Source organism: Oncorhynchus gorbuscha, linkage group LG08 (genome assembly GCF_021184085.1).
Source record: "Oncorhynchus gorbuscha isolate QuinsamMale2020 ecotype Even-year linkage group LG08, OgorEven_v1.0, whole genome shotgun sequence".
Taxonomy (NCBI): domain Eukaryota; kingdom Metazoa; phylum Chordata; class Actinopteri; order Salmoniformes; family Salmonidae; genus Oncorhynchus; species Oncorhynchus gorbuscha.
In genome coordinates this window covers 77394018-77410454 of record NC_060180.1, presented here as the reverse complement: position 1 = coordinate 77410454, position 16437 = coordinate 77394018, and the positions used below count along the sequence as shown (strand labels likewise).

The 16437-nt window shown below is 43.1% G+C and overlaps 1 protein-coding gene across 1 annotated transcript in view; it reads left to right on the top strand.

Moving 5' to 3' along the window:
- The first annotated feature begins 12606 nt into the window (after positions 1 to 12606).
- ak5 (adenylate kinase 5) overlaps positions 12607 to 16437 on the top strand; it is a 208837-nt gene continuing 205006 nt past the window's right edge. Inside the window, exon 1 of the mRNA XM_046360607.1 lies at positions 12607 to 13046. Within this exon, the coding sequence (XP_046216563.1) occupies positions 12987 to 13046 (60 nt within the window). The 5' untranslated portion in view covers positions 12607 to 12986. The remainder of the gene's footprint in view (positions 13047 to 16437) is intronic.

Sequence of the window (16437 nt, the reverse complement as noted above, 5' to 3'; positions counted from 1 at the left end):
AATACCCTGTATAGATTCTCCACATTGACTCTGTACTGGTACCCCCTGTATAAAGACTTGCTTTTTCTTTTACTGCTGCTGTTTAATTATTTGTTACTTTGATTTTCAATTTCATACTTAACCCTTTTTTTCTTAACTTCTTAAACCTTTGTTGGTGTCACGCCCTGGCCATAGATAGAGTTTTATTCTCTATTTTGGTTAGGCCAGGGTGTGACTAGGGTGGGCATTCTAGTTTCTTTAGTTCTATGTTTTCTATTTCTCTGTGTTTGGTCGGGTATGGTTCTCAATCAGAGGCAGCTGTCTATCGTTGTCTCTGATGTATGGCTAAAGATTGTATGGCTAAATGTATCTAATTTATGGCTAAATGTATCTAATTTATGGCTAAATGTATCTAATTTATGGCTAAATGTATCTAATTTATGGCTAAATGTATCTAATTTATGGCTAAATGTATCTAATTTATGGCTAAATGTATCTAATTTATGGCTAAATGTATCTAATTTATGGCTAAATGTATCTAACTTATGGCTAAATGTATCTAATTTATGGCTAAATGTATCTAATTTATGGCTAAATGTATCTAATTTATGGCTAAATGTATCTAATTTATGGCTAAATGTATCTAACTTATGGCTAAATGTATCTAACTTATGGCTAAATGTATCTAATTTATGGCTAAATGTATCTAATTTATGGCTAAATGTATCTAATTTATGGCTAAATGTATCTAATTTATGGCTAAATGTATCTAATTTATGGCTAAATGTATCTAATTTATGGCTAAATGTATCTAACTTATGGCTAAATGTATCTAATTTATGGCTAAATGTATCTAATTTATGGCTAAATGTATCTAATTTATGGCTAAATGTATCTAATTTATGGCTAAATGTTGCTCATAACTCCCATTGATTTTGTTGGTCTATCTTTGTTATTGTAGCAACCTACTGAGGTCATTGTGGTATTTTGAGGATCATTTGGCCTTTTTGGCTACATTCTGTTTTGTTTTGATGACACATTTGACATTGACCTTTCCTCCTACAGAACCTGGTAATCCTCCTAGATGACATCCGCTGTCATCCGCTGTTCCAAATGATATGAAAATCATCCTCCTCACCCACTCTATTTCTTTCTCTCTCTGTGTCTCTCTCTTTCTGACTCTCTCTTTTTCTCTCTTTCTGTCTCTCTGATATATACAGTGGGCTCCAAAATTACTGGCACCCCATAATCAAATATAAACAATATAATTATAGAGATAAACTCAAAATACCAACATGTGAGAAATACTATACTTTATTAATGTTTCAATGGAACCAAAATAATTTATAGATCAATGTCCTCCAAATCAAGGTTTCACAATTAATGGCACCCTTAAAGATTATTGTAAATAACATCTACCAAAATTAAACCACAAATTAGATTACACTTATTTAAGTTTATCTATGTCTTAAGGAACTACAGTGCCTTGCGAAAGTATTCGGCCCCCTTGAACTTTGCGACCTTTTGCCACATTTCAGGCTTCAAACATAAAGATATAAAACTGTATTTTTTGTGAAGAATCAACAACAAGTGGGACACAATCATGAAGTGGAACGACATTTATTGGATATTTCAAACCTTTTTAACAATTCAAAAACTGAAAAATTGGGCGCGCAAAATTATTCAGCCCCCTTAAGTTAATACTTTGTAGCGCCACCGTTTGCTGCGATTACAGCTGTAAGTAGCTTGGGGTATGTCTCTATCAGTTTTGCACATCGAGAGACTGAATTTTTTTCCCATTCCTCCTTGCAAAACAGCTCGAGCTCAGTGAGGTTGGTTTACAATGATGGCAAAAACATTTTAGAGTGAGCTGACCCTGGTGTTAGAGGGAGTACGCTGACCCTGGTGCTAGAGGGGGTATGCAGCTGGAGGTTGAATGTTTGAAGGGGTACGGGACTATAAAACGTGTGTGAACCACTGCTCTAGGGCAACAGTGTCTAGATGGAATTTGTATCTGTTGTCCTGTCAACTGGACCTTTTTTGGAACACCATCATTATAGTCTTACAGATATTTACTGTCAGGGCCCAGGTCTGTCAGGGTCCAGGTCTGTCAGGGCCCAGGTCTGTCAGGGCCCAGGTCTGTCAGGGCCCAGGTCTGGCAGGGCCCAGGTCTGTCAAGGCCCAGGTCTGTCAGGGCCCAGATCTGACAGAATCTGTGCAGAAGATCTAGGTGCTGCTGTAGGCCCTCCTTCGTTGGAGACAGAAGCACGAGATCATCAGCAAATAGTAAACATTTGACTTCAGATTCTAGTCGGGGGAGGCTGGGTGCTGCAGACTGTTCTAGTGCCCTCGCCAATTCGTTGATATATATGTTGAAAAGGGTGGGGCTTAATAGGTATGCAGCTTGGTTTGAAGAAATCAACTGTGGGAGCAATTTTTAGGAAATGGAAGACATACAAGACCACTGATAATCTCCCTCGATCTGGGGCTCCACGCAAGATCTCACCCCGTGGGGTCAAAATGATCACAAGAACGGTGAGCAAAAATCCCAGAACCACACGGGGGGACCTAGTGAATGACCGGCAGAGAGCTGGGACCAAAGTAACAAAGCCTACCATCAGTAACAAAATACGCCGCCAGGGGCTCAAATCCTGCAGTGCCAGACGTGTCCCCCTGCCTGCTTAAGCCAGTACATGTCCAGGCCCATCTGAAGTTTGCTAGAGAGCATTTGGATGATCCAGAAGAAGATTGGGAGAATATCATATGGTCAGATGAAACCAAAATAGAACTTTTTGGTAAAAACTCAACTCGTCGTGTTTGGAGGACAAAGAATGCTGAGTTGCATCCAAAGAACACCATACCTACTGTGAAGCATGGGGGTGGAAACATCATGCTTTGGGGCTGTTTATCTGCAAAGGGACCAGGACGACTGATCCGTGTAAAGGAAAGAATGAATGGGGCCATGTATCGTGAGATTTTGAGTGAAAACCTCCTTCCATCAGGAAGGGCATTGAAGATGAAACGTGGCTGGGTCTTTCAGCATGACAATGATCCCAAACACACCGCCTGGGCAATGAAGGATTGGCTTCGTAAGAAGCATTGCAAGGTCCTGGAGTGGCCTAGCCAGTCTCCAGATCTCAACCCCATAGAAAATCTTTGGAGGGAGTTGAAAGTCCGTGTTGCCCAGCAACAGCCCCAAAACATCACTGCTCTAGAGGAGATATGCATGGAGGAATGGGCCAAAATACCAGCAACAGTGTGTGAAAACCTTGTGAAGACTTACAGAAATTGTTTGACCTCTGTCATTGCCAACAAAGGGTATATAACAAAGTATTGAGATAAACTTTTGTTATTGATCAAATACTTATTTTCCACCATAATTTGCAAATAAATTTGTTAAAAATCCTACAATGGTATTTCTGGATTATTTTTTCTACTAGTACTCTCTGACCTGAAATTCTTCATCGGAGATGACCAAATCCCAACAGTGTCTGAGCAGCCGGTAAAAAGCCTTGGAAGGTGGTATGATGCAAGCCTGAAGGACAAAGACCAGGTGCAACAGCTGCGCTAAGACATCAGTAGTAGCCTACAGTCCATCGACAACACCCAGCTACCTGGAAAGTTAAAGGCCTGGTGTCTGCAGTTTGGTCTCCTACCCCGGGTGTTGTGGCCCTTAGCAATGTATGAGGTTCCAATCTCAACAGTGGAGAAGATGGAAAGAGGAGTCACAGGCTACTTAAAGAAGTGGCTCGGCGTTCCACGATGCCTTACCACCATAGGCCTCTATGGAGATGATGTCCTCAAGCTGCCCCTCACCAGTCTAACAGAGGAATTCAAGTGTGCAAAAACCGGGCTCCAGATGACACTGAATGAATCTCGTGAGCAACAACACGCCGACCTTGTCAACTGGGCGCAAATGGAGGCCAGAAAAAGCAGTCCAAGAGGCAACAGCAGGACTCAGACATGCTGACATTGTGGGTCATGTTCAGCAAGGGAGAGGAGGCCTTGGGCTAACTAGCCGTGCTGCTTGGAGTAAGGCCACTGCACCAGAGCGACGGAAGATGGTAGTGCAGGAAGTACGCCATCAGGAGGAGGCTGCCAGGTGGGCCAAGGCAGTCTCTCTTGCCAAACAGGGACAGTGGACTCGATGGGACAGTGTTGAGAAGAGGAAGATCAGCTGGAAGGATCTGTGGGCCATGGAAGCGAGGCGGTTGAGCTTTTCCATCAGAGCAACATATGACGTCCTTCCAACACCAGTTAATCTTCACCAATGGTATGGTGAAGATCCGGACTGTGCCCTCTGTTCCATGCCAGCCAACCTCAGGCACATTCTCACAGGGTGTAAAACAAGCCTCACCCAAGGACGCTACACTTGGCGTCAAATCCAAGTCCTCAAAAACCTTGCGTCCGCCCTGGAGGACAAGCGAGCTGCCACCAACTCCCTACCACCCACAGCAGCATCACACTCCTTACGGACAAACTTTGTCCGCGAAGGGGCTAAACCACCGAAGAGCGGCTCTACACCATTAGAGCGAGACCAGCTGCGCTTGGCCCGCGACTGGAAAATGCTAGCTGACATTGGCCGGCAACTTGTGTTTCCTCCGGAGATCGCAACCACCACCCTAAGACCTGACATGGTGCTCTGGTCCCGTTCACTCAATAAGGTCTTCATCATTGAGCTCACAGTACCCTGGGAAAACTCAGTAGATGAGGCTTATGAGCGAAAACATCTGCGCTATGCTGATCTAGCTGCCGAAGCACGGCATCATGGCTGGAACACAGAAGTCCGACCAGTGGAGGTGGGCTGCAGAGGTTTTGTGGCAACATCTACAACCAGACTGCTTAGAGACCTGGGAATTAAGGGCCAGAGCCAGCGTTCGGCAATCAAAGCTGTATCAGAGGCGGCAGAAGGCAGCAGTCAGTGGCTCTGGATGAAGAGGAAAGACCCCAGCTGGGCCCCGAAGTGAGAGGGCCAGGAGGTATGCGGGTAACAATGCTTGACTCAGGGAGGAGGACGCTCCTGCCATGCATAGTCCCATGGGATGTTGGCTATCAACAACAAGGCAACTCCTATGACTAATTGGGAATGGGACGCAAGCGTAGGATTGATTACCCTGTCGCTGGCCGCCTTTGGGGAGGGTGTATAGTGTGAAAGGCCGAAACACCCTAGGAACCAAAGGTACACTACTTACGATGCGCTCCCCAAATTTCACCAGGCTCACTGTTCATTAACTCTTGGAAGTGCTTGCACAAATGATAGTAACATCTCATCCTGTGTTCTTGAAATCTTCTCATTTTGTCTGTCATAGTTTAAGTGTACCTATGATGAAAACTACAGGCCTCTCTCATCTTTTTAAGTGGGAGAACATGCACAATTGGTGGCTGACTAGATACTTTTTTGCCCCACTGTATATGTTGAAGAGGGTGGAGCTTAAGCTGCATCCCTGCTTCACCCCACGGCCATGTGGAAAGAAACGTGTGTTTTTTTGTCAATTTTAACCGCACACTTGTTGTTTGTGTACAAATCTTGTGTACAAATCTTTGAAGGTAAAGATAACTGAACTTAATGACTATCTCCCCGTAGCACTCACTTCTGTCATCATGAAGTGCTTTGAGAGGCTAATTAAGGATCACATCACGTCCACCTTACCTATCACCCCAACAGGTCCACAGACGATGCAATCGCCATGACACTGCCCTATCCCATCTGGGCAAGAGGAAAACCTATGTAAGAATGCTGTTCATTGTTTACAGCTCAGCATTCAACACCATAGTACCCTCCAAGCTTATCATAAAGCTTAAGGCCCTGGGTCTCAACCCCGCCCTGTGCATCTGGGTCCTGGACTTTCTGACGGGCCGCCCCCTGGTGGTGAGGGTAGGTAACAACATCTCCACCCCGCTGATCCTCAACACTGGGGCCCCACATGGGTGCGTGCTCAGCCCCCTCCTTTACTTCCTGTTCACCCATGACTGCGTGGCCACGCACGCCTCCAACTCAATCATCAAGTTTGCAGACGACACTACAGTAGTAGGCTTGATTACCAACAATGACGAGACAGCCTACAGGAAGGAGGTGAGGGTACTTGGAGTGTGGTGTCAGGAAAACAACCTCTCACTCAATGTCAGCAAAACAAAGGAGATGATTGTGGACTTCAGGAAACAGCAAAGGGAGCACCCCCCCTATCCACATCGACTGGACAGTAGTGGAGAAGGTGGAAAGTTTTAAGTTCCTCGGCGTACACATCACGGACAAACTGAAATGGTCCACCCACACAGACAGCATCATGAAGAAGGTGCAAGAGAGCCTCTTCAACCTCAGGAGGCTGAATATATTTGGCCTGTCACCTCACAAAATGTTACAGATGTACAATCGAGAGTATCCTGTCGGGCTGTATCACCACCTAGTACGGAAACTGCTCCGCCCACAACCGCAGGGCTCTCCAGAGTGTAGTGAGGTCTGCACAACGCATCACCGGGGGCAAACTACCTGCCCTCCAGGACACCTACACCACCCGATGTCACAGGAAGGACAAAAAGATCATGAAGGACAACAACCACCCGAGCCACTGCCTGTTCACCTCGTTATCATCCAGAAGGCGAGGTCAGTACAGGTGCATCAAAGCTGGGCAGAGAGATTGAAAAACAGCTTCTATCTCAAGGCCAACAGACTGGTAAACAGCCACCACTAACATTGAGTGGCTGCTGCCAACATACAGACTCAAATTTCTTGGCTTTTTAATAAATGGACTTAATCAAGGAATCACTAGTCAGTTTTCATCTCATATGCATATACTGTACTTATACCATCTACTGCATCTTGCCTATGCAGTTCGGCCATCGCTCATCCATATATTTATATTTACATATTCTTATTCATCCCTTTAGATGTGTGTGTATGAGGTAGTTGTTGTGAATTTGTTCGATTACTTGTTAGATATTACTGCATAGTCAGAACTAGAAGCACAAGCATTTCTCTACACTCAAATTTACATTTACATTTAAGTCATTTAGCAGACGCTCTTATCCAGAGCGACTTACAAATTCTTCTGACCATCTGCTAACCATGTGTATGTGACCAATAACATCTGCTAACCATGTGTATGTGACCAATAACATCTGCTAACCCATGTGTATGTGACCAATAACATCTGCTAACCATGTGTATGTGACCAATAACATCTGCTAACCATGTGTATGTGACCAATAACATCTGCTAACCATGTGTATGTGACCAATAACATCTGCTAACCATGTGTATGTGACCAATAACATCTGCTAACCATGTGTATGTGAACAATAACATCTGCTAACCATGTGTATGTGACCAATAACATCTGCTAACCATGTGTATGTGACCAATAACATCTGCTAACCATGTGTATGTGACCAATAACATCTGCTAACCATGTGATCAATAACATCTGCTAACCCATGTGTATGTGACCAATAACATCTGCTAACCATGTGTATGTGACCAATAACATCTGCTAACCATGTGTATGTGACCAATAACATCTGCTAATCCATGTGTATGTGACCAATAACATCTGCTAACCATGTGTATGTGACCAATAACATCTGCTAACCATGTGTATGTGACCAATAACATCTGCTAACCATGTGACCAATAACATCTGCTAACCCATGTGTATGTGACCAATAACATCTGCTAACCATGTGTATGTGACCAATAACATCTGCTAACCATGTGTATGTGACCAATAACATCTGCTAACCCATGTGTCCAATAACATCTGCTAACCCATGTGTCTGTGACCAATCAAATCTGCTAACCATGTGTATGTGACCAATAACATCTGCTAACCCATGTGTATGTGACCAATAACATCTGCTAACCATGTGTATGTGACCAATAACATCTGCTAACCCATGTGTATGTGACCAATAACATCTGCTAACCCATGTGTATGTGACCAATAACATCTGCTAACCATGTGTATGTGACCAATAACATCTGCTAACCCATGTGTATGTGACCAATAACATCTGCTAACCATCTGCTAACCCATGTGTATGTGACCAATAACATCTGCTAACCCATGTCTGCTAACCCATGTGTATGTGACCAATAACATCTGCTAACCATGTGACCAATAACATCTGCTAACCATGTGATGTGACCAATAACATCTGCTAACCATGTGATGTGTCCAATAACATCTGCTAACCATGTGACCAATAACATCTGCTAACCATGTGACCAATAACATCTGCTAATCATGTGACCAATAACATCTGCTAACCATGTGACCAATAACATCTGCTAACCATGTGACCAATAACATCTGCTAACCATGTGACCAATAACATCTGCTAACCATGTGACCAATAACATCTGCTAACCATGTGACCAATAACATCTGCTAACCATGTGACCAATAACATCTGCTAACCATGTGACCGATAACATCTGCTAACCATGTGACCAATAACATCTGCTAACCATGTGACCAATAACATCTGCTAACCATGTGTCTGTGACAAAGACAATTTGATTTGATTTACATGGATTGTATCATGTTGTATGTTTTTTCTCAACACCACTTCTCATCAGTTTATCATAATTAATCATCATTACCCTTGTGCCAGATATAGTCAAAAGCTTTTTTGAAATCAACAAAGCATGAGAAGACTTTGCCTTTGTTGGTTTGTTTGTCAATTAGGGTGTGCAGGGTGAATACATGGTCTGTCGTACGCCAATTTTGGTAAAAAGCCAATTTGACATTTGCTCAGTACACTGTTTTCACTGAGGAAATATACGAGTCTGCTATTAATGATAATGCAGAGGATTTTCCCAAGGTTGCTGTTGACAAAGATCCCGCTGTAGTTATTGGGGTCAAATTTGCCTCCACTTTTGTGGATTGGGGTGATCGGTCTTTGGTTCCAAATTTTGGGGAAGATGCTGAGGATGATGTTAAAACCTTTAAATATAGCCAATTGGAATTTGTGGTCTGTGTATGTTTTCTCATCGCTCTCTGTCTCTCTAGACATTATTCAACAACACCACTAACAGTACAGCAGCCGGCTCTGTTCGTCTATATCAACCTTGTCACACACTGTGGGAGGGATTAAAATAGACACTGTGTGTTGTGTGTGTGTGTGTTGTGTGTGTGTGTTGTGTGTGTGTGTGTGTGCCAACCATCTAATCCAGGTCTCCTCCCTCATCCTCTTATCTCCTCTCTCCTCCTCGTGCTCTTGAACTTGAGGCATCTCTCCCGCTCTCTCCCGCTCTCTCTCTCTCATTCTCTCTCATTCTCTCTCTCTCTCTCTCGAATTATACAAATTATTACGAATCTCATCTATTTCTACAACTTATTTTCTTCTAATCTGATTTAACCCTAACCGTACAACCAAAAAGGTTTTTTAATTAATTTTCACGATATAGCCAATTGTGACTTTGTGGTTGTGGTAACCATTGACAACTCTCTCTCAGCACTAAGCTGTGATGTTCTACAATATTCCTGCCATTTTAAATTATAATGGTATGCACAGTTATCTTCTTCCTACGAAGAATTTTCCAGGCAGCTACATTATGCAATGTTACATGACAGAAGACATCAATTAAAGAAGCAAGCAGCAATTCAACACAAAAAGCTCTGCATTTTGACAGTCAGCAACAGTCGGCCAACCAGACAGTTAGCCGAGCCAGCCAGTAAACCAGACAGTCATTCAATCAGGGCAATCAGGGCAGCCAGGCAGTCAGTCAGAGTCAGTCGGTCAACCATTTCGTCAGTCAGGCAGTCATTCAGTTAGTCAGGCACAGTCAGTCAGTGTGCAGCCTGATTTTCAACAGAGATGAGTGGACCGGCTGTGGGGGTATAATGGCTGATACATTGGACCAGCTGTGGGGGTATAATGGCTGATATGTTGGACCAGCTGTGGGGGTATAATGGCTGATACATTGGACTGGCTGTGGGGGTATAATGGCTGATACATTGGACTAGCTGTGGGGGTATAATGGCTGATACATTGGACCAGCTGTGGGGGTATAATGGCTGACACGTTGGACCAGCTGTGGGGGTATAATGGCTGATACATTGGACCAGCTGTGGGGTATAATGGCTGATACATTGGACCAGCTGTGGCTGATGGGGGTGTAATGGCTGATACATTGGACTAGCTGTGGGGGTATAATGGCTGATACATTGGACTAGCTGTGGGGGTATAATGGCTGACACGTTGGACCAGCTGTGGGGGTATAATGGCTGATACATTGGACCAGCTGTGCGTGTGTGTGTGTGTGTGTGTGTGTGTGTGTGTGTGTGTGTGTGTGTGTGTGTGTGTGTGTGTGTGTGTGTGTGTGTGTGTGTGTGTGTGTGTGTGTGTGTGTGTGTGTGTGTGTGTGTTGGTTCTTCTATCCTTGTTGGGACCTCAACTCCCCAAAAAGTCCCCACAAGGATAGTAAAACAAGGAATATTCACACTCGTGTGAATGATGTGTAATGAGTATGATTTTAACAGAGTGCTCATCATTCCTGCCTCTGACATGCCTGATAAACATATCAAAGGCTTGATGATTAGAGGTTGTAAGTGCTGGGCTAAAACAAACACCTGCACAGCCTGGCTGTGGATCTCTCCAGGACCAGAAGAACCCACTCCCTCCACATCAGGGATTCAAACCAGTGTGGTGACATTGATGGTTTCTCGGAACTGATGGAAGCCGAAGGTTAGGAGAATTAACGCAGAAGGTTAGGAGAATTAACACAGAAGGTTAGAAGAATTAACGCAGAAGGTTAGGAGAATTAACGCAGAAGGTTAGGAGAATTAACGCAGAAGGTTAGGTGAATTAACGCAGACGGTTAGAAGAATTAACGCAGAAGGTTAGGAGAATTAACGCAGAAGGTTAGGAGAATTAACGCAGAAGGTTAGAATAATTAACGCAGAAGGTTAGGTGAATTAACGCAGAAGGTTAGGAGAATTAACGAATTAACGCAGAAGGTTAGGAAGGTTAGAATTAACGCAGAAGGTTAGGAGAATTAACGGAGAATTAACGCAGAGGTTAGGAGAATTAACGAGGAGAATTAACGCAGAAGGTTAGGAGAATTAACGCAGAAGGTTAGGAGAATTAACGCAGAAGGTTAGGAGAATTAACGCAGAAGGTTAGGAGAATTAACGCAGAAGGTTAGGAGAATTAATGCAGACGGTTAGGAGAATTAACGAATTAATTAACGCAGACGGTTAGGAGAATTAACGCAGACGGTTAGGGTTAGAATTAACGAGAAGGTTAGGAGAATTAACGCAGAAGGTTAGGAGAATTAACGGTTAGGAGAATTAACGCAAAAGGTTAGGAGAATTAACGCAGAAGGTTAGGAGAATTAACGCAGAAGAAGGTTAACGAGAATTAACGAGAATTAAGAAGGTTAGGAATTAACGCAGAATTAGGAGAATTAACGCAGAAGGTTAGGAGAATTAACGCAGAAGGTTAGGAGAATTAACGGTTAGGAGAATTAACGCAGAAGGTTAGGAGAATTAACGAAGGTTAGGAGAATTAACGAAGTTAGGAGAATTAACGCAGAAGGTTAGGAGAATTAACGCAGAAGGTTAGGAGAATTAACGCAGAAGGTTAGGAGAATTAACGGTTAGGAGAATTAACGCAGAAGGTTAGGAGAATTAACGCAGAAGGTTAGGAGAATTAACGCAGAAGGTTAGGAGAATTAACGCAGAAGGTTAGGAGAATTAACGTTAGGAGAATTAACGCAGAAGGTTAGGAGAATTAACGCAGAAGGTTAGGAGAATTAACACAGAAGGTTAGGAGAATTAACACAGAAGGTTAGGAGAATTAACACAGAAGGTTAGGAGAATTAACACAGAAGGTTAGGAGAATTCATGGAAAAGGTTAGAATATTTAACATAGCAGGGTATGAGAATTAACTGAAAAGGCTGCCATTCACAGTAGTGCACTAAAGAGGGAAAAGGCCACCATTCACAGTAGTGCACTAAAGAGGGAAAAGGCCACCATTCACAGTAGTGCACTAAAGAGGGAAAAGGCCACCATTCACAGTAGTGCACTAAAGAGGGAAAAGGCTACCATTCACAGTAGTGCACTAAAGAGGGAAAAGGCTGCCATTCAAAGAAGTGCACTAAAGAGGGAAAAGGCTGCCATTCAAAGAAGTGCACTAAAGAGGGAAAAGGCTACCATTCGGGATGTGGCCCAGAGAGTTAGGATCTTATTTGACAGGGTACAAAAATTCTTTAACAAATCCACTAGTTACAGATGTAGGATCTTAATTTGAACTCTCTTTTGTTGCTGAGAATGTTCCTGCACGACCGGGAAATGAAAACATGTTGTGTATATGAGTTTTAAAAAGTCTTCCAAAGTTGGTCATTTCCACTTTTAAATGTCAGACTTGATTTGCCATAACGAAAAATGTATCAGCCCTTAGAAATGTCCACGAATTATAATCCACATAATAATTCACATGTCCTGTTGCTGCCGTATTATTTTCCTTCGTAGCAAACTGGCTCAAATTAGTATCCTACATCTGTAGGTAGGCTTCACTCTGTCCGTGTGCTGTTGATTTTGGCACAGCGCGGCGCACACAGAGAGACGCCCACAGACGCTCAAAGCTAAGGCACTGAATGCGTAGATAGGGACCAATTTGTGTCAGTCTCGTTCTGTGAAGATCAGACCAGAGCAGCAGCGGTGCAGACGCAACAGCAGTAGAAGAAGGAGTAGCATACTATAAGGAAGGGAACAGACTAGATAGCCACACAGCTCTCTCTGAAGAAGGTGGCATTGCCTTCCTTTCTCCTCCTCCTCCTGGAATCCAGATATGAAGTGAAGGTTCAAAAGCTTCTGTCAAACCTCGGGAGTTCGGTTGGTCCATTCACAGGTAGACTAGTACCAGCAAACCGATACAGACAACGCGAAAACGTAAATTTTTGTTGTTTGTTGTTGTTGTTGTTGTTGTTGTTGTTGTTGTACTGAAAGCATTCGAAAACGGAGTGATATCGTCCAGAATCTCTCTCCCATCTACAACCGTCGAGATGAATACCAACGACGCTAAGGAGTATCTCACCAGGCGGGAGATACCTCAACTGTTTGAGGTGAGATCAACTGAATGGGCTTTGGCTTCGCGGGAGTCAATAACAATAATTTTATCGATGGCAGTATTACAGATTAATTAGGTTATTGTCCTTTAGTGTTTGAAAAAAAAGGATTCGTTTAGTCGTTCACATTGGGCTAAGTGTTTTTTTTTAAGTAAATGGATAAATGAGACAGTATGTGGAGCCTAAATACAGTAGCCGTACCATATAAATAAGTGCATACTGCATATATCCAAATCCATATTTTTGTTTCAGTTCAGGATCAATCAGAGTGTAGCGTTTGAAAGGTTTCATATCACGTTTGAAATGGTCGAATCTAATCCAATATAACCAATGACAATATAGGTTTGATTCATGTTTATTTTCAGCCAGATAATGTTATTAATTAAGATGATGCTGTAACTAAATAAATACATACATACATCAGGTTGGGTAACCAATTCAAGTCATGGTGTGAAATTAATGTTTACAACTCTCAGGCAGAGAGATAGAGACCCACCACAAATATTCTTACATATTCAAGACATTCTGCATAGTTTGTCCTATTTCAATAATTAATATATATTTCCTAACGAACCAGACACATTCTTAACTGTTGAATAGATAGGTCAATGCTTTAAAAAAAAGTTAATTTAGTTAATTGTATATTTATAATTTTTTTAGTCGTAATGTTAACACAATGGAGGTTCTACCAAGCATTTGAGTCATTTTCCTGATCAAAAATATTATTATAAAAAATATATATATTTTGTAACCCATAAATCAATGAACCACACAAGCATTCACAAACGTAAACACAAACATACTTATGTGGTATTTCTCTCTAAGAATGACAGACACACAAGCATTCACAAACGTAAACACAAACATACTTAAGTGGTATTTCTCTCTAAGAATGACAGACACACAAGCATTCACAAACGTAAACACAAACATACTTAAGTGGTATTTCTCCCTAAGAATGACAGACACACAAGCATTCACAAACGTAAACACAAACATACTTAAGTGGTATTTCTCTCTACATGGGTGAAAAGAAAAGTCTGACACAAAGGGATTCCTTCGTTTGTGTTTCTACCAGAGAACAGTACAGTCAACATAGATAGAAGTCCTGGGTCTTTCCTATGGATGTCACCATCAACTGTAATACGTTAACCCAGGCTGGGATACTTGGGTAATTCCCTACAATCGGGACGGAGTGGTCTGTGGTTAGTGTTAGGGTTAAGACTGGTTAGGGTTAGAGGTCAGGGTCTGGGTTAGGGTTAAGACTGGTTAGGGTTAGAGGTCAGGGTCTGGGTTAGGGTTAAGACTGGTTAGGGTTAGAGGTCAGGGTCTGGGTTAGGGTTAAGACTGGTTAGGGTTAGAGGTCAGGGTCTGGGTTAGGGTTAAGACTGGTTAGGGTTAGAGGTCAGGGTCTGGGTTAGGGTTAAGACTGGTTAGGGTTAGAGGTCAGGGTCTGGGTTAGGGTTAAAACTGGTTAGGGTTAAGACTAGTTAGGGTTAGGGTTAAGACTAGTTAGGGTTAAGACTAGTTAGGGTTAGGATTAAGACTAGTTAGGGTTAAGACTAGTTAGGGTTAGGGTTAAGACTAGTTAGGGTTAGAGGTAAGGGTCTGGGTTAGGGTTAGAGGTCAGGGTCTGGGTTAGGGTTAAAACTGCTTAGGGTTAAGACTAGTTAGGGTTAGGGTTAAGACTAGTTAGGGTTAAGACTAGTTAGGGTTAGGATTAAGACTAGTTAGGGTTAAGACTAGTTAGGGTTAAGACTAGTTAGGGTTAAGACTAGTTAGGGTTAGGGTTAATACTGGTTAGGGTTAAGACTGGTTAGGGTTAAGACTGGTTAGGGTTAGGGTTAAGACTAGTTAGGGTTAGAGGTCAGGGTCTGGGGTTAGGGTTAAGACTGGTTAGGGTTCGAGGTCAGGGTCTGGGTTAGGGTTAAGACTGGTTAGGGTTGGAGGTCAGGGTCTGGGGTTAGGGTTAAGACTGTTTAGGGTTAGAGGTCTGGGTTAGGGTTAAGACTGGTTAGGGTTAAGACTGGTTAGGGTTAGAGGTCACGGTCTGGGTTAGGGTTAGAGGTCAGGGTCTGGGTTAGGGTTAAAACTGGTTAGGGTTAGAGGTCAGGGTCTGGGTTAGGGTTAAGACTGGTTAGGGTTAGAGGTCAGGGTCTGGGTTAGGGTTAAGACTGTTTAGGGTTAGAGGTCAGGGTCTGGGTTAGGGTTAAGACTGGTTAGGTTTAGAGGTCAGGGTCTGGGTTAGGGTTAAGACTGGTTAGGGTTAGAGGTCAGGGTCTGGGTTAGGGTTAAGACTGGTTAGGGTTAGAGGTCAGGGTCTGGGTTAGGGTTAAGACTGGTTAGTGTTAGAGGTCAGGGTCTGGGTTAGGGTTAAGACTGGTTAGGGTTAGAGGTCAGGGTCTGGGTTAGGGTTAAAACTGGTTAGGGTTAAGACTAGTTAGGGTTATGGTTAAGACTAGTTAGGGTTAGAGGTAAGGGTCAGGGTTAGGGTTAGAGGTCAGGGTCTGGGTTAGGGCTAAAACTGGTTAGGGTTAAGACTAGTTAGAGTTAGGGTTAAGACTAGTTAGGGTTAGGATTAAGACTAGTTAGGGTTAAGACTAGTTAGGGTTAGGGTTAAGACTAGTTAGGGTTAAGACTAGTTAGGGTTAAGACTAGTTAGGGTTAGGGTTAGGGTTAAGACTGGTTAGGGTTAAGACTGGTTAGGGTTAGGGTTAAGACTAGTTAGGGTTAGAGGTCACGGTCTGGGTTAGGGTTAGGGTTAGAGGTCAGGGTCTGGGTTAGGGTTAAAACTGGTTAGGGTTAGAGGTCAGGGTCTGGGTTAGGGTTAAGACTGGTTAGGGTTAGAGGTCAGGGTCTGGGTTAGGGTTAAGACTGTTTAGGGTTAGAGGTCAGGGTCTGGGTTAGGGTTAAGACTGGTTAGGTTTAGAGGTCAGGGTCTGGGTTAGGGTTAAGACTGGTTAGGGTTAGAGGTCAGGGTCTGGGTTAGGGTTAAGACTGGTTAGGGTTAGAGGTCAGGGTCTGGGTTAGGGTTAAAACTGGTTAGGGTTAAGACTAGTTAGGGTTATGGTTAAGACTAGTTAGGGTTAGAGGTAAGGGTCAGGGTTAGGGTTAGAGGTCAGGGTCTGGGTTAGGGCTAAAACTGGTTAGGGTTAAGACTAGTTAGAGTTAGGGTTAAGACTAGTTAGGGTTAGGATTAAGACTAGTTAGGGTTAAGACTAGTTAGGGTTAGGGTTAAGACTAGTTAGGGTTAAGACTAGTTAGGGTTAAGACTAGTTAGGGTTAGGGTTAGGGTTAAGACTGGTTAGGGTTAAGACTGGTTAGGGTTAGGGTTAAGACTAGTTAGGGTTAGAGGTCACGGTCTGGGTTAGGGTTAGGGTTAGAGGTC